Source organism: Balaenoptera borealis, assembly GCF_965194805.1.
Source record: "Balaenoptera borealis genome assembly, chromosome: 1".
Taxonomy (NCBI): domain Eukaryota; kingdom Metazoa; phylum Chordata; class Mammalia; order Artiodactyla; family Balaenopteridae; genus Balaenoptera; species Balaenoptera borealis.
This window is the reverse complement of record NC_138860.1, coordinates 140,834,210-140,855,964: the sequence shown is the minus strand read 5'-3', so window position 1 is coordinate 140,855,964 and position 21,755 is coordinate 140,834,210. Positions and strand designations below refer to the sequence as shown.

At 33.7% G+C, this 21,755-nt stretch overlaps 1 protein-coding gene across 7 annotated transcripts in view; it reads right to left on the bottom strand.

Moving 5' to 3' along the window:
- The window catches only part of DOCK7 (dedicator of cytokinesis 7), a 184,726-nt gene that overhangs the window by 18,840 nt on the left and 144,131 nt on the right, over positions 1-21,755 (bottom strand). For 5 of the 7 annotated variants that reach the window (XM_082356245.1, XM_082356247.1, XM_082356243.1 and 2 more), the window contains 12 exons: positions 21,513-21,695; positions 21,268-21,403; positions 17,695-17,791; positions 15,057-15,153; positions 14,583-14,717; positions 13,176-13,328; positions 9,921-10,079; positions 9,161-9,261; positions 8,054-8,246; positions 6,533-6,676; positions 4,041-4,172; positions 2,471-2,485 (listed from right to left, as the gene is read on the bottom strand). In XM_082356245.1, the coding sequence (XP_082212371.1) occupies positions 2,471-2,485; positions 4,041-4,172; positions 6,533-6,676; positions 8,054-8,246; positions 9,161-9,261; positions 9,921-10,079; positions 13,176-13,328; positions 14,583-14,717; positions 15,057-15,153; positions 17,695-17,791; positions 21,268-21,403; positions 21,513-21,695 (1,545 nt within the window). The remainder of the gene's footprint in view (positions 1-2,470; positions 2,486-4,040; positions 4,173-6,532; positions 6,677-8,053; positions 8,247-9,160; positions 9,262-9,920; positions 10,080-13,175; positions 13,329-14,582; positions 14,718-15,056; positions 15,154-17,694; positions 17,792-21,267; positions 21,404-21,512; positions 21,696-21,755) is intronic. The other 2 variants (XM_082356246.1, XM_082356248.1) reach the window with 1 other exon arrangement.

Here is a 21,755-nt window from a genome sequence, read left to right as displayed (position 1 = left end):
GAAGAATATAAACTTGCATTAATCTACTTCTGAATACAAATTGTTCACTATTTGATAAACGGATAAATGTATCTTTTAAAATAAAATATATAGACACAAAATATGAAATGGCTGTAAGTTTCCATACAGAAATTCAATATTTCTCTTTTTTCTAAAAATAATTTTAAAATGCCATCATAAGAGAGAAATTATTAAACACACTTTATTTCCTATTATTTTTAGAAAAATAAATGGGCTTGGGAAAAGAGAAAATAAAGGTAAATACTAAACAGTCATTAAGATACTGGAATTGGCAGAGCAGATAACAGTCACCATGATTTAAGAAGGGTTCATGATTTGTTATTTTGGATGGTAAATACTTTACCAAATTGCTAAATATCAAGTTTTAGAGTTATCTTTCACACACACACACAAACCCACACACACAGCCCTAAAAAGCTTTGCCAACTCAAATAATTTGTACCAAATCAAGGAGCACGGTAAAAAATGAAATACAATGCTAATATATAAGCCCAGATAGCGTTCCTCTAAGTCAGGGAGGGAGTATCAATTCAAAGAGCCTTTCTATAGTGTATCAGTTATCCTTATTAGACCTCAATCCAGTGAGAGTTCTTTGAGAATACTAGGAAATTAGCTAGGAAACATAGCTTTTAGAAAAAATGAAATTACTGAAGTTTTCCCAGAGTCAAAAAGAAAAATATTCACAAGATAGGAACTTACCACAATAGACAATAGTAAAAGTAGGGAGTAGGGTCAGCAACCAGGGGCAAGAGAGAAGAGAAAACAGAAGCATTTTAATTAGGGAAATTTCAAAACAAATAAGCAGCAAATGGTAGCAAACATATTTTTAAAATGCAAGCATCCATTTAAGTTTTACAAGGGAAAAGCAAAAAACAAACGTGCAACAATTTTAGAAGCTACAAAGCTAAAGGTCCAGTGAAAGGTAGTGACAAGAATATAAACAAGAAAATAAAGTCTGTGCGACTTTTACCATGCAATAAACATGATGACAGAATATTAATATCATAACCAGTGAAAATTATACCTTTCAGGGGTCGATTTAGCATCAAGCAGACTAGTAATAAACTGCTCAGAGGTTTCAATGTATCTTCTTTTATCTACTTTTCACCTAATTCCATTTCATGGTAGGAAATCCATAAGGAACTTTATCACTCATAGATAACCATGTAAAGTCTCTTTATAGACGTCTTAATTGAGCCACAGAAATGAGAGGTTCTATACTAGGTATTAATAAGGTCACACACATTTAATCTGGAGAACTAAGATAGATGTAACAGTACTGGCTTCATCTGAAGAAAAACAAAAGGTGGCAACTAATTCAGAAATGGAAGAGAATGCAATAGTAACATTTATTTTGAAGGTTTCTAGTTGGATCTCAAAACAAGGATTGAAATGCTAAACCAAACAGAGAAAGCCTAAGCTGTTTAATCAACATAAACCTGACTACAAAGTGAGAGGCAAAGCAGAAAACTTTACAAATACACTTAGCTTTAAATAAGCCTGGTTTATTAATACCTTATTTTATACCTCATCAAAATAAATTATTTTGTCGAATTTTATATTTTATAGAATTCTTTCCTTTACAGAAGGATTTAAAACAAAGGCAATCAATTCTTCCTGGCACTTTTCAGGTAAGATGTGACTTATATATAACTTCATGAGCCTAACGACTCCATAAACGGAAGCACACATAGTCTTCATCGAACATTAATTATCAAACATTGTCAGAATATGAGGTCAAATTAAATTTCCAGTTGTCTCAATCTCTTTATCCCTCCCTCCAACAAAATTCAAATGACAAAAGTGAATTTCTCTCCTCAGTAGTGCTTATACTCAAGGTGAAGTGACTCAGGATCAAATTAACACATTCTTTCATCAATTCTAAGATGCACATTTCTGGCCCATATTTTAGTATCTCTGTAGTTGGCATTCATCTTTCGACTGATAGGATGTTGTAGTTTAATACACAGGGTATTTTTTTTTCTTTCTTTCTTAAAGGCATGGAGAATAATGGGATGTCTTACAATTGATGGCATCTTAGATCAGATGAAATATTTTTTTATTTACACCTCTGAGCAATAACATATAAATCGACCTCTGTAAAATGAGGTGAAACAATATGGTTAAAAAAAGAAATTTGTGTGTAAATGTTGATGAAAGAAAATGCTTCAAAGGATAAAAACAAACTAAGTGATGACAAAGTGGCTCATTTACCAAAGAATCTCATTAGTGTAACATATGGATTTCCATGCACTGCCTACAACCTCTTAATAATAAATATCTTAACATAACTTACAGTATTTTAACAAAATTTCTTTGGTTAATGAATTCAGTTGACAGCAGACAGCAACAGAATGCCCACAGCTAGCACATGTGGGCAAAGCATTGGCATAAGAAATCTGATCAAATCAATCTATTAGTGTCTTTAACTAACTAAAACATTACCTACCTCCCAGCCAGTACTCTGTATAATAAAAAGTAAAAAAAGGGCAAGTCATAAAAAAAAAAAACTATTTAAAAAGAACAAAAAAAAGCCAAAAGAAGTTCAGTAGTGTAAGGCACCATATACCATAAATTCTTCTTCGTATAGAAAACACCAGGGTACTTTAAACACCATATTCCTTCACTTAAGACCTGTGATAATTTTATAAATTGCTTGTTCAAAACCTAGAAGCTAAAATTTCACCTTTTAAAACTTTAATAAGTGAAAAGTACAAATTTGGGGGAAAGAAAGCTAACTACTTGTTTCATTTGTGTCTAAATTAGATCACTAACTAATGTGAGCTGCACTTCACTGAAGTACCGCAGGTAAATTGGAATAGACATTGAAATTTCACTCTAATGTCTTTGATACAAATGGATGAAAGTTTCTTGGAAGCTACTAGCTCTAGATGTTCTAGACCTGATGTGTAATTTGCAATTTATAGCTCTGGAAGCTGGGATGAGATTTCCTTAACAGTATATGTACAACTGATTATAAAAAGACCCAACTGTTGTGATCAAGAATCCTAATGATCTTTTGCAACTTCAACATTTTAGTAAACAATAATAAAATTCTAGCTTAACAGTATAGTGGCCCTATTTAAGACTTAAAATTTTTCAGATTACATCAATTCATCCAGAACAGCTTAGTCCATGGCAAGAAAGAGGAGGTCAAGTTGATAGACAATAAAGTAGGACTAATACTGAAGGAAAAAGTGGAAAACCCGTACTCCACTTCCTTCTTTGATGATGGCAGTAGCAGACAACAGCACGGGTAGCACAGGGAAGGGAAGAGAAAAGTGGAGACAGAGGAGCCTCAGCAGGATACTTCAGAGTATTTCAATGGAGCCAGTGACTTAGCTTCAGGGAAATCAACTGCTAGTAGTCTACCTCATTTCTAAACCAAGTTTATTTTAATTTTAATTTTAGTGATAATATGTGGATTCCATGAACTATAAACAAGTACTGAAATCATACTATTATAACTGAATAAACATGACAACCATTTATTCATTATTTTCACTAAACATTATTTTCATATTAGAAATATGTCAAAGGATGATTGAATAAAAATATACGGGAAAAACAGTTAAAAGTTCAGTTGAAATCATTAAGAATATTAGGAGTTTATTAAACTTTCACATCATTTAATAAAAAGTTAAACATAAAAACTTTTTTGGCAGCAAATGAATAGAAATCAATTTAAAAATCAGATTCATAACTATAACCCACACTGTGAAACACAAAATAACTCACAATTTAAAAAAATTTAGCAATTAGTAATAATTCAAAAAAAGTGAAGGAAAAAAAGAGAAGCTATGTGGAAAGGTTATGATGATCATAATCTACTTTAGGTAAATTCAGTTTTGTTAATGAGTCTTGCTTTTGGCCATGAACCATCATTTTGACACTGTTCATTTGTAACCTGATTAAAATGGTCATTTCATGAGATCTAGTTTGACATTAGTACAAAGCAACAATAATGCTTGTAGACAGTTTTCTCCATTTATACTGAAGCTAGAAAGTACAATCATTACCTGATGAACAATTTTGCTGAATGCTTCTTGAAGTTTACCATGAATCGTGGATAGTTTCTTTGCATCCCGATTAGCTTCATGAATAGGAATAAGTACTTTGTAAACCTCGTTAACTGCTTCATACATGCCAGCCTATAAGAATAATAAGATATTGCTTTCTTTTACATCAATAAGAAAGTGAATTACAATTTATGAACTCACAATATTTCTACTAAGACAATACTACTGTTTTCCAATAGGACATAAAAACAAACACTACTAATTTTTAATTTGATTAAGGCCTAATAAAATAATTTTGCACAATATAATATTATCTCTTCTAGATGGATGAATGGATATGTATGCATGTGTGTTTGTGTCTGTGCATTTAAAATACACACACATAATATATGCATATTTATATTTCTATATAATTTGAATTGGACATTTTGCTTTTATCTACCCAGTAATTACTTAACTAAAATAAATGTGTGTATGTGTGTGTCCTCATATATGCACATAAACTTTTGCAGAAACTAATTCTGAGCAGAGGAATAAAAGAAACCCAATTATTACATTGGTCACAGATACGCAAATATCAGATAACCTGTGGCCTCCTAGGACACTAAAATTATTAACTTTTCCAAAATATTAAATTGGCACAGCAAATCTTATTGAAACTCTCCTATGGAAAAATCACTGATTTTTAACAAAACATAAGAAGGTTCTGAACTACCAGATTTTATTCAAGTAGGGGCTAGTTGGTCAGTAGGTGGCCAAGGGTTGCTCTGGTTATAATCAGAGTAAGGGACAAAATGTGTTTACACTGCTACCCACTCTCTTGTCTTTAGTAATGGATTGATGGCTGTAGTGAAGGAAAGGAGAGATATTTTCCAAGAGCCACTGAGTTCCCACTGCCTTACACATCAGCAAACATTATTTTCCCAAGGATAACATATGGTTCTCATATTTTCTAGTCAGTTCTCAGGAGTATATTTAAGCAATCATGTAGCTGTGATAGTAAAATATATTTATGTAACTAAAATGCCCAATAATTATTTTACTTAATATTAAATAGATTAATTGAAAAAGAATGAAATTCACAATTATATGTTCTTGCAAAATATAGGCTTCTGTAATATAGGCCACTGTACCCCAATCAAAATTCACTGCTGTGAATTATTAAAATTAAACGCATATACACAGAGAATGTATATTTATTAAAATATTCCATTAATACCAAAAAACTTTTCTTCCCTGCTAGTTCAGATCACTTAAATTGAAACTCAAGGGACAGAGATCCGGGGTAGGAATCGGGACAATCAAGGTCTTCAAAAACAAGAAATTTTAAAGTGGACCAACGCCTAACGTTCTTTGAGTCTCAGAATCATTATTAAATGAATTGCTTCTAAGTGCCAATAATGATGAGAGGATGATAATAGCAAACACATTAAAACTTACCTGGAGCCAGGCACTGTGATAAGCACTTTACATAGGTTAACTCATTCAACCCTGACAACATTCCTTGAAGTAGGTACTATTATTAGATGCATTTAATGGTTAAGAAAAGTGAGGCACTGGTAGGTTGAGTAACTTGTGCCTGAAGTGATTTAACTACTAAGGTAGCAGAGCCAGGATCTGAATTCTGACTGCCTTCTGATTTCTGAATTCTGAATTCTGATGCCTTCTAAGTCTATACCCATAACCAATATATTTCTGGGGAGGGTTAAGGCCAGGAGAAGCAATAACCAATTCCTAATAATAGTACAATGGGGAAGGTGGGAAGCACTGTATATTACATCAAGCTTCCCTTTTACCTTAACATGAACCTCACTGTCTCCCAAACCTTGGTGCTGGGATACTAAACACTCAGCAGAAAACTCACAGAAAGTAGGTGACCCTATCACCATGGTTCAAGAAAGTAAGCAGGGATTTGGCTGGCTATTTTTTCCTTCTCCAACAAACATCCCATCTCAGATCCACATGACTGCTTTAATTCTTCACATACAGATGGGGAGGGAAAGGATTAGAGTTATAGCATGGTAGGGTAGATCAGACAAGGGATCTAGGATGTAGTTCATAAAGCTCCTGATAACACTTCAATATCTACCTAATAGAACTCACTATGCAACCAACGGGATGAGTGGCCATAATTTTCCTGAGCACCACAGGCTTTCTGTTTTGCTGGGCTTTTTTAAATTTTGAAGTTTTAGAAAATGTTTGGCGGTAAAGTTTTGTAAAGCAAAAAAAAAAAAAAAAATCTCTTATAGACTAAGTGTTGGTTCACAAACAAGCAGATGAAAAACACTGGAGGAAGTGACAGACTATTAAAATAAAAAGGAATAAGCAATGATGAATCTAGAAAGAAAATATGTTACTAGATGGTTCTTAAGGTACTTAGAGAAAACTATCATAAAGGAAAAGCAGGGTCGTAGGCAGAAAGCATAAATATACATGTCACTAATAATTAAGAAGTATGTAATTGTGGGAAGAAATGAATAAGAGTCATCTACCATAGAGAAAGAAGCAGCTGCTTGTTCCAGTAATCCCACGAGTCCTGACTCAGTAAAGTACTTTCCAGAGCAGATACCTTCTTCATCTGGAGATACCACATCATCTGAGACTGCAGATTCTTCTAAAACATTAGATGAAATATTCTAGGAGGAAAAAAATGTTTAAGGCTTGTGAAATGGAATTAATTTCTTAACATGAAAGATGTATATGAAGAAGTAACTGACGATGAAATATAGCTACCAGTTTAAGTTTAAAAAAAAAGGGTAGTCCATGCAAAGACAAAAGACAAATCTCCAAAAACTTTTTATATTGTGAAGATGACAATAAAGTGTAACACCACTGCTAGATAACTTTTCCATTAATAAAAAGTTGCAAGAAAGAAAATTAAGAAAAATCATGGGCTAAGGAAAATCATAATATCACATAGAACACCTATGGAGACTTAAACAATCTTTATTTTTAATTTAATTGATCTTGCTAAAACTCTGTTTCGGGGAAAATAAGGTACAAAAATGGTCCCTTGGCTTGCCTAACATACATCAAGTTAATGAGAAAACTCAGGTATATTAAAAGCCCTCTTACCCAATGAGATTGGGATCAGCCATTATTTCTAAAAAGGAAATGATACCTACATACCTTAAATATTTGATTTGAACCTAAATATTCACAGTAGATATACACTCATTTGTCAATTTCCTGAAGTAGATCTAAGGCCTTTTCTTTGTGTATGGGTCTCGAGATCAGAGTTCCATGTAATCTCTCTTGACTAAATACCCACAATGCAACCTTTATTTAAGATTTCCAGTTTTGGTTTCTTTAGAGTAAAAACTTGAACTTAAAAGATTATCAAATTATCCTAGACTTCTTGGAGCTTTTCCCCCATTCTTTCTTTGTCTGATCTCTTTGCAAAACCTTCAACTTAGTTTTCAGAGAAACAATAACTCACTTTCTTTTTGCATTTAGATTTATCAGAGAACATAATATTTAATTAAATTTTGTAACTTCCCAAACCTGGCCTTAACAGGTTTTAAGAAAAGCAAAGCATAACTAACTCTTGGTAAGCAAAGAATTCAACTAGTGGGTAAGGGGGATGTAACCGTACTAGAGCATAAACTATCATCTCTGAGTCATACATTAGCATATTTATACAGGGAATGGAGAATGTTCGTTTACCTGGTATTTTAATTAAAAGCCAATTAAGAGTTTCCACTGAATTCTGATTCTCAATATTTTGAATGTATTTCATAGATGCTACAAGGTCCACAGCAGTATAGGCAAAGAGACTAAGTATACACAGCACTGATAATGCAGAGGTAAGAAAATGTGGAAGAGAATTAACGAGAAATACACTTTAAAAATGTATTAATGAAAGTGATAGTGAAATGTTAATTCATCTACTGAAGTATCACCTTCAGTCGTTATGCTTTCCTTACAAGCTGAATGAATCTAAACACCAGTGAGAAAACTTAAATCCAAAAAAGGACATACCTTGATTTAATGTAAACCTGGCAGATTCCTACCTGAAATGTTACACATCCCACAGGAAGATACTTCCGGTCCTCCAGCATGCTCAGATATTCAGCAACAAGTGCTGCTGAGTGAACGAGGCACTGGGCGGCTTCAGCATGATTGCTGCGTTCCGAGTGTTTGCCAGCCATGTTCTGCAACCAGGTCAGCCGCAGGTCTGGAGAGGTCTGGTACCCCTTGGCAATTCTAGTTAGAACAGAAATTCTTCTCAATTAGCATTTGCTTCCCAAGCTGGAAGGGAGTTCAAACTGCTTGTTCAGTGTTTAGGTTTCTGTTATTGAACACAACCTATTAAGACAAGTTTTTTGGGTGGTATGAAAATGTCTTTGACTATGCTTAGAGAAATAACTGTGGGCCAATGGAATGGGTAATATCAGTTTTTTGCAGTGGGGGGCTAAAAAAAGGACATTTTATATGAAAATCTGGCCACTAAGGAAACAGTCAGTAAGGGAAAAACTGGGGGAATTTACATGTTTATTATGGGAATATAAACAAGTTTTGTATTCAAGGAAAAAAATTTATAAAAGATTGTTTCACTGTATCATCTTTATTTTAAAGAAAATATTTGTTTTTGTTTTATTTGTGCCTTTAAGGAACTCCAAAACTGTAAAAAGAGAAGGTCATATGGCAAAGAAGAAGTCAAGTTTTACTTACATCTTTTAAGATACAACAGGAATTACAAAATTCTCAAAATACCCTATAAATATTATCCTATAGGCAAAACCATATTTAAAATCAGCAAAATTAATATTGTAGTAAAATGTTAATACACTGTATTTTCTTCCTAAAGAACTGATTTTTACATTTAAAATATGGATCTTGGGCCTTCCTAGGAAATCTAGGGCCCAGGATGCCAAGGTGTTAAATGTGTCATTATTTTAAATAATCCTCTTGTTTTTGATAATCAATAAATATACCAAACAATTATTCATAGTTCTTAAAAGAAGAAGTGAGGGGATCTGATAAAGCACATTTTGACTTTTCAATTACCGTTAGAAAACGACAAATAATTTTTGTATTTTTTTAATCTCATGTTTTCTGTGTATCGTACTAATTTAAGCCCCATTATACAAAGTATAAGTGAATCAAACAAATGTTACCTGTACATTAGATCAATCAACATTTCAGGATCCTCCTGGTGTTCCTTCATTTTAACAGTATCAGAAAGGATCATATGGAGATTGAAAACCAAATCTTGGACCTGTAGCAGAGAATTGTATGAAAAGCATCCTTCAACTGTTTATTCATTCACAATCATTAAATTCATTTGGAAGATATTTCAGATAAGCATCTAAAGATTTCAAAACAAATAATATGATTTTGATATAGTTCTAAAGAGTCTGGGTATGCTGTGGTAAGATGCGTGAAGGGTAGTAAACTTTATACAAATTGCTCAGCAGACTTGTTTTTTCAGTTCTCTCACCCAGAAACAAGCAGAACTGTAAGTAGAAATAAAATACATATAGGGATATAGGGAATACAGGAAAAGAACACAAAAGGAAATTTTCTCCTATGTTTCAGATTTTCCCAAAAGGTAGTTTGCAGAAACTTTAGTTTTTGAGGCAAATTACATTAATCAGTGGGAATAGTTTCATCAAAAAGCTTTTTGTTTGTCCATACTGCCTAAGTCTAATATTATTTTGGTACAAATTCACAGAATTAAACACCAAAAGTATTAACCATTCTGAGAAGGGAGGGTGGCTTATTAAAACAAAGAGATTCAGCCCTATCTATGACACACATGGACGAAAGAAAAATATAGGTTCCTCCAGTTAAAACCAAAGTTTGATCTAACAATTTGGAAAATGCCTATTTACAACTCCTGTTTCAATTAATGCTCTAAAAAGTAGCATTTCTGACCTGATCAGGAAACGTTGTCTCCCTCAATTCCAAGTCTTCTTCAGCATATGTCAGTATAGTCTTTAGAGAACGTCTTAAGAATTCTTCATTAAAATTCTGAGATGTGCCCACCAAGGAAGACAGTGACATGGTTACCTGCATTTTAACCCTGGCAAAGTTCTGTAACAGAGAAATTGCCAGGTAAACATTTAATACAGGAAAGCTTAAAGTGAAAAAGTATTTTTTTTTTTACTTCCTAAAAGGAAAAGGTTAGTAAAAAAAATACCATTCTATGCAAAATATTTTTGAAAAACTAATGAAATGTTTATATTGAAATCTTATTTTTAAAAGGACATAAAGCTTAGAATCTTGCTGTAATAATAGCCTACAAAACAGGGTAAAAAATAAAAATTGTGTGTTAGACTTGAATTAGAAGTTGTGCCTAGACTTTACATTGATCTATTATGAGGTATATGTTATTAATAATAATACCATTTTTACAGATGGGTTAAAGAACTTGACCAACATCACAAAATTCTTCAGTGTTAGACACGGTCTTTGCATTCTAGCCCCTTTCATTAGGTCCACTGCTATGAAAAAGTAACTTAACTCACATCCTGTATAAAGAAACTTAAAGGTAGAATCTTTGGAGTGATGCCTATAAGAGCTTACATTCTTCCTTTTCTACTAGTATTTCTTGATTCTATCAACTATATAAAATCACTGCCAGTTATAAACTACCTATTCCTTTTTAGAGGCACTACCTCACACTAAGATGATAAATCACCTATTTTCATCCTATTATATAAAGCTTTCCTAAAATAACAGAAGACTGAATCAAGAAAACTCCAAGTGTAGTCAAATTTTAGGGACTTTATTTAAAAAACTAAACAAGAACCATAAAGTAACTAGATTCTTCTGTTCTGAATTAGGAAAGAGGACTTGGCTTCCAGTAAAAATAGGATAGTGTGAGACAGCAAGTTCCTACTTCTCCTGGATTTCATATAAAAATAAAAGATGAACAGAAAAAAATCCATAAACTCTATTTCAGCAAAATGAGGAGACTGATACACAATCCATATATTAGAAAAATGCATAAGGGTTGCCAAGACAAGCTAAATAGGAAGCAGTTTCAATGGAAGGCAAGGAGGGGATAGTAAATAGTGAGGAATCCTAGGGTGCAATTTAAGAAATAATGAGAAAAATACTTCTTTTAAATAAGAAACTCACTTTGAAGTGATTAAAAACTATCTGTCTTGGAAACAAAATGACCTAAAAATCTGGAAGGACTGGCTAGAAATAGATTGACCAGAAACTTTAGGAAGTTACGTAAGATGTGTACACAACAGCAAAATCCCATGACAGACACATTACTGAAGGAATGTCCTATAAATACCTGGGCCAATATAAACTATCTCATTCTATGTAGAGTAACAAAAAGGTAAAGAAGATCAGTGAAACACCAGGTAAGAAACACTTAATAGGAAAATATGGTCATGAAACAGATGAAAATTCTAACAAAATATTTTGCCTTAAATTATAAAAAATTTATGAAGCCATTCACTTTAGAAAGGGAAAAAAAAAAATGCCAGAAATAAAAGAACTCAAGGAAAGCCACTGTGATAGCTAAGATTTTCTTTCACCCCCCAAGAACCAATATTCACTAGCTTGGTGGTAATACTGCCTCCACTGAGAATGCATGATTAAAGAAATAGAGGGCTGAAGGTATTATATAATTATAAAGGTAATCATTAGAACAATACAAACTTTCTTAAATATAATAAAGACTACACCAAAAAAATAAGGTGAACTGACCATAAGTGCAAGATGAAAACAACCAACAAATTTTTTTAAGGAGAGAGGTGGGGAAGCATAACAAAATAATACAACACAACTCTAGGACATATATGATAGAATAACAAGTATGAAACGGTTTAATTCAACTTAGAGACTTGATTACAAGGCAAAACCCAACTCTATGTTGTATATGAGAGGCACGTTTAAAATAAAGTGATTCAAAAAAGTGAAAACGAAAGGATAGGCAAAGGTAACCGAAGACACGTTCAAATTAGAAAGAAAGCAGAGGTATCTTAATACCATACAAGGCAGAATTCAGGCCAAAAATATAAAAATTTTAAAAGAAACCAATTCAGGGTCTTTTTCAATTCTAAAGGGAATAATTCATAGTAAGATATAATAGCTATGAATAGTAGTTATAAATATACCAAATAGTTATGAATATCAATTTACCAAATAAGACCTAAAGGAGAAATAGACAGTGTGTAGGCTTTAAATCATCTCCTTCAGTCCACCAAATGGACCAAAAATAAAGAAAAACAGAATAATGTAATTAAAAGGTATATCTGTTTAACTCAATACTCTGAAAATAAAGAGTATAATAATAAATACCCCTTCTTTTTAAATGCTTGCATAACATTCATAAAAACATTATATGATTGGACACACAAACACACACATCCATAGTACCAAAAAGGAGACATAGTATGTTAATTGTATGATCACTTTGCAATAAAACTAAAAATTATCAGGAATTCCCTGGCGGTCCAGTGGTTAGGACTCCACACTTTCACTGCTGAGGGCCCGGGTTCAATCCCTCGTTGGGGAACTAAGATCCTGCAAGCTGCAGCATGGCCAGAAAAAAAGAAACAACTAAAAATTATCATCAAAACTTTAAAACTTTGGGTTAAAAAGAAAATATAAACTGAAATTACAAATATCTACAAACCAAGAATACTGAGAATACTACATATCAGAACCAATGAGATACCAAAAACAGTGCACAATGGAATATTCTAGACCTTAAATACTTACATGAGTAAGAATAAATGAACTAAACATTTGACTCATAAAGTTAGGAAAAATACAACACAAATCTATTATCAAATGTAAAAACATAAATGAAAACACGGAATTCTTCGAAGACTGGCAGATAATCATAAAATATCAAGCCAAGATATTTAACTTTTAATTTTCCTTATGATTTTCATTTCACTTAATGATAATAATTAAAATTTACAATAGCTCAACATTTATATTTTAAATCTGTACTACTACACACTGTTTTTAGTATAGGAAGTAAAACTGAAGATTTGGACTTTTATAAGATGTCCACAGAATGAGAAATAGAAAGACAAATATTAGACTCAAAACATACCAGAAAAATTTCATGCTCCCCCCCGAACCCATTTAATAGTTATCTACAGCAGTTATATTTCCTAATGAATCGAAGATACAATCCTGAGATGAAACACTTACATTCCCAATCTCAAAGTTCTGTCTCATAAGTAGGTAAAGGGAGGCACTAGCATGTGACCGTATTGTACCAATGCTACTGCTACAGTGCCGGAGAAGCCGGAGGCATAAATCAGCACACTGCTCTGTCTCCTCTTCAAACAAGAGTTCAGGGAACTGTAAAGAAACAACACCAACACTGAATTTATGCAGTAAAAGTTCCAGAGATATGTCAATATAGCCTGATGTGGAGATTTGTTGGTGTAGCCCAGGAATTAAAAGAATGTTAAGGGACAATATTTACTAATGGTTAATAACATGGCCCACAGAGCCAGACAGACTGGGTTCGAGTATGGATTACACTAGTAATATGGCCTTGGACATGTTTTCTCATCCTTAAAATGGGCCTAATAATGTTATTTATGTGGGACTGTATGACTACCTTAGATTAGATAATGTGCATAAAACACTTACTACTATAGTAACTAACACATAATAATTCTGTGAAATGTTTTTATTATCACAAAATAGTATATAAGTTATTTTCACTGGCTAAATTTCATCAACAGCTCTGCATTCCATCTTATAAGATGACTAAGATGAAATAGCTACCTTCAAGAATTAAGAATACACATTTCCAGAGGAAAACAAACATAGGAAATAAATATTTGAAGTAGTTGAACTAACAGCAAAAGCACCTTCCTTTCCATTTACCATAGGATAAGCTAATTTCAACAGACTGAACAACCTATACATTGAATTCTTGATAAATCAAGTCAATAAGGAACAGCCAAAATAAGATGAAGAGAAAACACAAAAAGCCCCATATTTACAATAAGCTATTGGGCTTCTCTGGTGGTGCAGTGGTTGAGAATCTGCCTGCCAATGCAGGGGATACGGGTTCGAGCCCTGGTCCAGGAAGATCTCACATGCTGCGGAGCAACTAAGCCCATGTGCCACAACTACTGAGTCCGCACGCCACAACTAGTGAGGCTGCGCGCCACAACTACTGAAGCCCGTGTGCCTAGAGCCCGTGCTCCGCAACAAAAGAAGCCACCGCAATGAGAAGCCCGCGCACCGCAACGAAGAGTAGTCCCCGCCTCGCCATAACTAGAGAAAACCCGCATGCAGCAATGAAGACCCAATGCAGCCAAAAATAAATAAATAAAATAAATAAATTTATTTTAAAAAATAAATAAAATAAAATAAGCTAGTAATTTCAGGCCCTTCTCCACATCAGAACTACTCTTAGAAATTCCAAAAGGTAAGCAGTAGAGAAAAGGCAAAGAAGAATCGTGAGTCTTAGGTTATTACTAAAATTTTAACTATAAGTATATTTAAAATATGATCAATGTATGTGTCAAATGATCTTAGACAATGTTAATAAAGAAAGCAAAGTCTGACAAGACAGCAGGTACAAAAATAACCCACCTTTGAAACCAGGGCTCTCTGGGTAGCAAAACAGTGTTGTAGATAAACTGCACTTTGATTACAGGCCATGCTATGTAGTAGCACTTTCAGCACCCCGCCAAGGATGCTCTCTTTGGATTCTGTTACAGAAACTGTCTGCAATTTAAAAATAGATAAATAAAATAGAGATGTTAACTGCAATTTGGTTAGAGAGATAGAATATGTATAAGTAACAAATAAAAATTTTAATAGGAAAAAGACAATGTAAGATCTAGGAAGACCTCAAGGAAAAGAAGCTGAGACGGATTTGGATAAAAAAAAAGAGGTGGAGAAGAATGAATAGGTTTTAAATGAGAAAAGAAGAGGAGCAAGGACATAATTTCTAGGATCTACTGATATTTAAATGTAACCATATGGTTCAATAAATACTTTTTCCCCCCAACCCTAACTTATCAAATCTATACTACTTTAAATTCCTCTAATTTGTGTTCTTACCTGGACAACAATCTCTAATGTATCCAAAATGATTAGATTTGCTTCAGTAGCCAGATTTCCATCAATCAGTGCTTCATGTTCAATCTCTGCTCTTGACCTAATACAAAATATTATAAGAAATTATATTTATCTTTTAGAAAAGCCAATAGATCTGCAATTCAAAAAAGACTTAAAGATGCACAGAAATAAAAAACCTTGGAACCATTTTGCTTTTTCAGGGGAACCATTTTTCAATATTTGCCTGAATGCAAAGTTACAAGAGAATAAGGAAAAAGACAGTATTTTGCATATTTTAAAATGTTTTGTTTTAACCTACATTTTTTCAACCATGCCAATACAGACTTTCTCACCCCATTACAGTGCTACAGTGCCACTAAAGGCATAAATATTTAGTTTTCAGAGATGCAGCAAACACAGGAAAAACTGTTTTATTCTGAATGGTACGTAGACACTAGGTGGTGCTATGTGGGCTTGTATTTAGGGCTGCTTTCATGTAAAGCAGCATTCAAAATGTTTAGTATTCATATTACTATTTCAAGGATTTTCAACATATTTATTTAAGATAAAAGATCTTTTTTAAAAATTAAGTTTTGTCTAATTTCCCCAAATTTTTGATACAAAAATTTTAATACAGAAAATGATTTGACTCTTCAGTGAGACTGGATGGAATCACTCATTAGAAATAAAACAACTTGATGTAATGAAGTGGTTTACTTGAATACTAATATTTACAAAAGTATTATTTAATGAAAATAAAAAACTTAATAACTATATATGATTTATGAGTAAAGTCGACATTTGTTTTAGTTGCAATACATATGCAGAAACTATATATTACATCCAAGTAGACAAAAAACACATAAATCAAAGCAAAAATAAAAGGATATATTAAATGCTAACTTTTCAAAGTTCTTAGATGTTAAAGTCTGAATCTTTATTACTGTCACTAAAGAGAACAGTTTATGAAATTACATTTTACAAATTAAATTTAAGGAGAAAATACAACATAGTTAGAATTAAATTGGACAACAAAATATATAATGTTCAAACTTAAAATTCCAGCAAGATTTTGTGAAGAAACATGACAAAACAAGATGGTTAAACAAAAAGAATCAGGAAAATACCAAAAAAAAAAAGGGCTCCCTCAAAACATAGTAAGATAAGCAAAGAGAACACATTATACAAATGCAGAAATAAAGCAACATACTAATAGCATAGTATCTTGTTGCTTTTTGATTTCTAAAAAACACAACATGTGGAAAAATAATAAAAGAAACGAACATGGACAAAGAGGACAGAAATGCAGAAACTCAAACTTTAAGAATTTTTAACACAGTGAGATTCAGTATCTGCATTCCCTGCCAAATTCATACGTTGAAAACCTAATGCCCAAGGTAATGGTGTTAGGAGGTGCAGTTTTTGGAAGGTGATTGGATAATCAGGGCAGAGCCCTCGAGAATGGGATTAGTGCCTCTATAAAAGATGCCCCAGGGAGTTTGCTTGACCTTAAACCATAAGGGGACAGAGCAAGAAGTCTGTAACACAGAAGAGGGCCTTCACCAGACACCAAATCTGCTGGTGCCATGATCTCGAACTTCCCAGCCTCCAGAACTGTGAGGAATAAATTTCTGTTGTTTAAAAGTGACACAGCATGTGGTATCTTGTCATAGCAGCCTGTAGAGACTAAGACAGTTTCTGACAATTCCAAACTCATCTGTATGGTACTGACCCTGCTGCTTCTCTCTCTGCTGACTCTCACAGGGACTTGCTTCCTGTGTTTCATGATTTTACTGTCTGAGAGCTAATATTTCTTGAAGTTCATCTGTGAGAATCCTCTAAAGCTTGGGCTGAAGACGGTTCTCAGATAGGGGGGCCAACCATCCAGGTTCACTTTAGGACAGGACTGGGAGGTTCCCTGGGACATGGGACATTCACTACTAAAATGAGGAGTACTAGGCAGACCCAAATGAGTTGGTCACCATATGCTCAAAGCTGTGGGGGCCAATCAAGTAACTTGAGGGCTAACTTGTAATTACAAATTATCAGGAAAAAATGTTAGCCCCATAACACCTGAAATGCCAAGTGTCAAGCCGAGCAACTTTACCTGTGGTTACCTGGGCAGTGAGAAGGGTTTACTTCCAGCTCCCCTTAGGCTGAAGATGCAGTCCTTTAGGATTGTTTTTGGCAGTGGGGTGGTCAGTTAGTGTACCTAGTTTGCCTCCATGCTAGAAACAGAAGACTTGTAGTGTTTTGTCTTTCTTTATATTTCAAGCTTTAAGAGGGCAAAGACTAGTGTTCTAATTTTTTGTAATCCTTGAAATATTTAGTTCAGTGTGACACCCAAAATATATTTAAAAAATAGTTGCCAAACGCATTTTCCAAAGGGGATTGTTGGGGGAAAACAGAGTAACATTTGTAACCTTTTGTTACAATATGTAACCTTTTGTTTTACTACACCATATGAAAAATTCTTCCCTCAAATCATTTTTAATCTAAAATTTAAAAATAAAATATAACTATTTTGTCTTCTAAGATTTGAATGCCTAATATATAAAAAATAACACTAAAAGTAATCATTTTCCTCTGTATTTGAAACTCAACAAACTCATCAGTAAGATAAAAAAGAAGGTTATATTACTTGTCAAGCTTCTCAGTGTTTTGACGCCAGTGAGTCATATCCTTCCTCCACCTCAGATTTTCTTGACTCCCAAAGGCACTTCCAGATGGGCTTCTCTCTGTCAAACAAATTTCAAAACCTTTTTTTAATGTTATTTCAGTCAGACCACATACTTGTATATTTGCAAACACATAAGAAATCCTACATAATGTTATTAATTTTATACACAGCCACCTTATCCTCAGTACAAGTGGAAAAACCAGACAATGGTGCTTTTTGTTAAAAATTTTCATGACAGCTGCAGAAGAAATATATTTGCTAAATGTAATATAAAAAAACCAAACATGCTTTTAAATAAGCAAACTTTCTAATACTGACTTTCCCAAAATCTTAACCATGGTTTATAAGACCATGCATGATATGATCTTATTTCCTCCCACTCTTGTTTACACTATCATTATTGTGTGTGTGTGTGTGTGGGTGTGTAGTTTCACTACATATGCTACTGATTTAGGATGTGCGCAATGGTGGTTGTTCCTTTTACTTGATTGTTTTTCCCACAAATTTTCACTGGCCAATTATTCATCACCTCTGCAGAAAGGCCTTCCTCAACTCTCTACCACTTCCTTTCCTCTTAACTTACTTTCTCTCCATAGCACTTATGACCACAAGAATATAAGCTACTTAAGAACACAGATTATGTCCATTTTGTTCATCCTTTTATATCAGGTACTGACAAAGTGTCTGGCACATCCTGAGAACTCAATAACTTTTTGTTTAATAAGTAAACAAATTAAGAAGAATTCAGGGGCTTTCCTGGTGGTGCAGTGGTTAAGAATCCGCCTACCAATGCAGGGGACACGGGTTTGAGCCCTGGTCCGGGAAGATCCCACATGCCGCGGAGCAACTAAGTCCGTAGCCCCGGCTCGCTGCAACTAGAGAGTAGCCCCTGCTTGCCACAACTAGAGAAAGCCCACGCGCAGCAACGAAGACCCAACGCAGCCAAAAATAAATAAATAGATAGATAGATAGACAAATAAATAAATTTTTTTAAAAAAGGATTCATAAAGTAATTATTTCTTTTGGTCCACAGAAGGCAGGACAGGTGGAAGATAGGGGCTTTCTCCCAAGCGGTTTCTAGGATGGAAGGCAAAATGAATGGTACGGGCTCCTTAAGGGGCAGCAGCAGCAACAGAACTGATTCATACCAATCCAGCAGAAGTGGAGAAGGCATTGAGAATTGTGGAGAAATATAAACAATAGAATCAAGTCATGACTTCAAGCTTTCAACTAGAAAACTAATGCTCCTTTTTGAAAACCATGAGACTTTAAATTGGCTGGGAGGATGGAAAGAAAAATGAAAGTAAAAATTCAGAGTTCAAATAGAAATTTTAAAAATACTGAGAAACAAATATAATTTGACACACAATAAAGGACATGTCTGGATACTCCTGCTTTCTCTCCCTTCTGTTCCCTTTCTTTCTCTCTTTACCTCTTTGATTTTGAAACGTCTGTCTTTAAGAAATTTTGTGAAAGAAAGCAAAAAGATATGTCTGTATTAAGACAGTTAACAAAATAAGCAACTGTGATCTATTTTCATTTTTATCATTAACTTTTTTTTCCATGAAATTGTCTCTTATCTCCTTAGTTAAGAATGTCTATCATTAGATGACCTAGCTTATTAAGTATCCAAATATATAAGAATTGCAAAGGTTTAATTTTTCAAAGACAAGAACTTCAATTCTTTTTTTTAAATTGAGATACAATTGACATATAACATTATATTAGTTTCCAGTGTATAACATAATGATGCGATATATGCACGTACTACAAAATGATCATTACAACAAGTCTAGTTAACAACCGTCACCACACATAGCTTCAAATATTTTTCTCTTATGATAAGAACTTTTCAGATGTACTCACTTTTGCAACTTTCAAGTATACATTTGTTAACTAGAGTCACGGTGCTATAAGTTACATCCCCGGTACTTAAGTATTTTATTACGGTGAGTTTGTACCTTTTTATCCCCTACACCCATTTTGTCCATTCCTACCCCCCACCTCTAACAAAAACCTATCTGTTCTCCGTATCTATGAGTTTGGGGGGTGGGGGTGGGTTTTTTTTTTAAGATTCCACATATAGAACTTCGCTTCTTACATTTAAACAGTGGTACCTGTCCAAAGGCCACAAGTTTAAAAATGTAACAAACATATCGGTAACAGCCCCACTCTTTCCAACAGTAAGCCTCAGAAAGAGCTACTGTATAATACAAAGAACACTAAATTGGCAGTCAAAAGATCTTGGTTCTATCAGTTTATAATCTTAGGCAAGTTATTCACCTCTGTGAGTTTTATTTTATCTTAAAGATGAGGATAATTATTCATTAGACTTTGGTAATAATTAAATGACCTAGAAAGTTAATTTCCATACTTAATAGAGGGTTGTTGTACATACTAAAAGAGTTAAAAGAAAATCAATAGGTACATTGTAAACTGTATATAACTGAAGTGAACAAACAGGGCTCTATTAATTCCAAAGGCAAAGACTTTGTCTTATTCATTATTAAATTCCAAACACACATAGCATATAAAAGATATTTAAGTTTACTTAAATAAACAATCATTAAGTTAAATGGTCTATCAAAAACAATAATTAAAAAATATTCATGTAAATGTACATTCACATTTTAAGTCAACAAATATATGTCGAGCTGTTAGCAAATGTCATGTACACAGATGACTAAGCCATGTCCCTGACCTTAAGGAGCTCTCAGCAACAATATTACTTTAGAATTTGCGAAATGTTTACACACACATGGTCACTACAAAGATGATAAGATCAATTAGTTACACTACCTTTTAAAATCTCAAAACAATCACAAGTGGAAGAGGAAAGGGAAAGTGGGGAGATTAAGTGACTTGGCCAAGGTTATACGGTTACTGGGTAGCAGACCAGGGATTAGAAACAGGCTTCAAATGCTACTAAATTGTCTTCTCTTGCTGATATTTGAGTTTAATGGGCAATATCTTTGCCTTATATACAGGGTATATTAAATCATTACAAAACTAGGAAACTTTTAAGAGTAAAAAGTGATGCTACATAGAATGGATGACCAAGAGAACCATAATGTAAACTCTAGACTCTGTATGATAATGAGCGTCAGTGTAGGTTCATCAGTTGTAACAAGTGTACCACTCTGGTAGGGGAGGTTGATAACGAGGGAGGCCATGCATGTGTGGGGACAGAGGATATATGGGAAATATCTGTATCTTCAGCTCCATTTTGCTATGAACCTAAAACTGCTCTTAAAAAATCTATTTTTAAAAATAAGGGATGCTATTAATAATTACACAAGGGCAAGAGGAACAAACTGAGATTATCCAGAGCAAATTGTAAGTATGCTCACCCTACTTAAATAGGAATTCTAACGTGCAAAGAAATGGCTATTCAAGTTAATTCACAGTTACATTTAAAACACTATTTTAAAAGTGTAGAATTGTCACTGAAGACTTGCAAAAATGATCACTGTGATAGTGTTCAAGGAAACTGAAAAAAATTCTCACCAGAAGGAGAAGATATTGTGTACATACCAAGCTGTCCTCGGCTTCGGCGCACCATTTCTTGCCTAGCACCTATGCTTCCAAGAATAGCTTCCTCAAGCTTTGCTCTCATGTCCTTTGATTTCTTAAAGGTCAAACTATTCATTCTTTCAAACACTTTCTTTCCCTAAAATTTAAACATCACAAAAGAAGACACATTGAAGAAATTTTCTTCTTCTTTTCCACATTATGTTTCCCCTCTTGTTCATCTTTGCAATGGCACAATGATCACTTACTTTGTACTCAAAGCAAGATACACAAAGATAAAGCAGATCTAATAGCCGGTTTAGCTGCAGGACTGAGAGATCTGTAAACCACTTTTGTAAAACTGTCTCATCTGCATTCTTGAGAACCCAAAGCAGACAGATCAAAAGACTCCGACTTGATTCTGCTGAAAAGGTAGTGTGTTGCCTGCCACTCTGAAAATAAAAAGCAGTAGAATAAGACACAAAATGATCAAAGACCATTTCTTTTTTTCA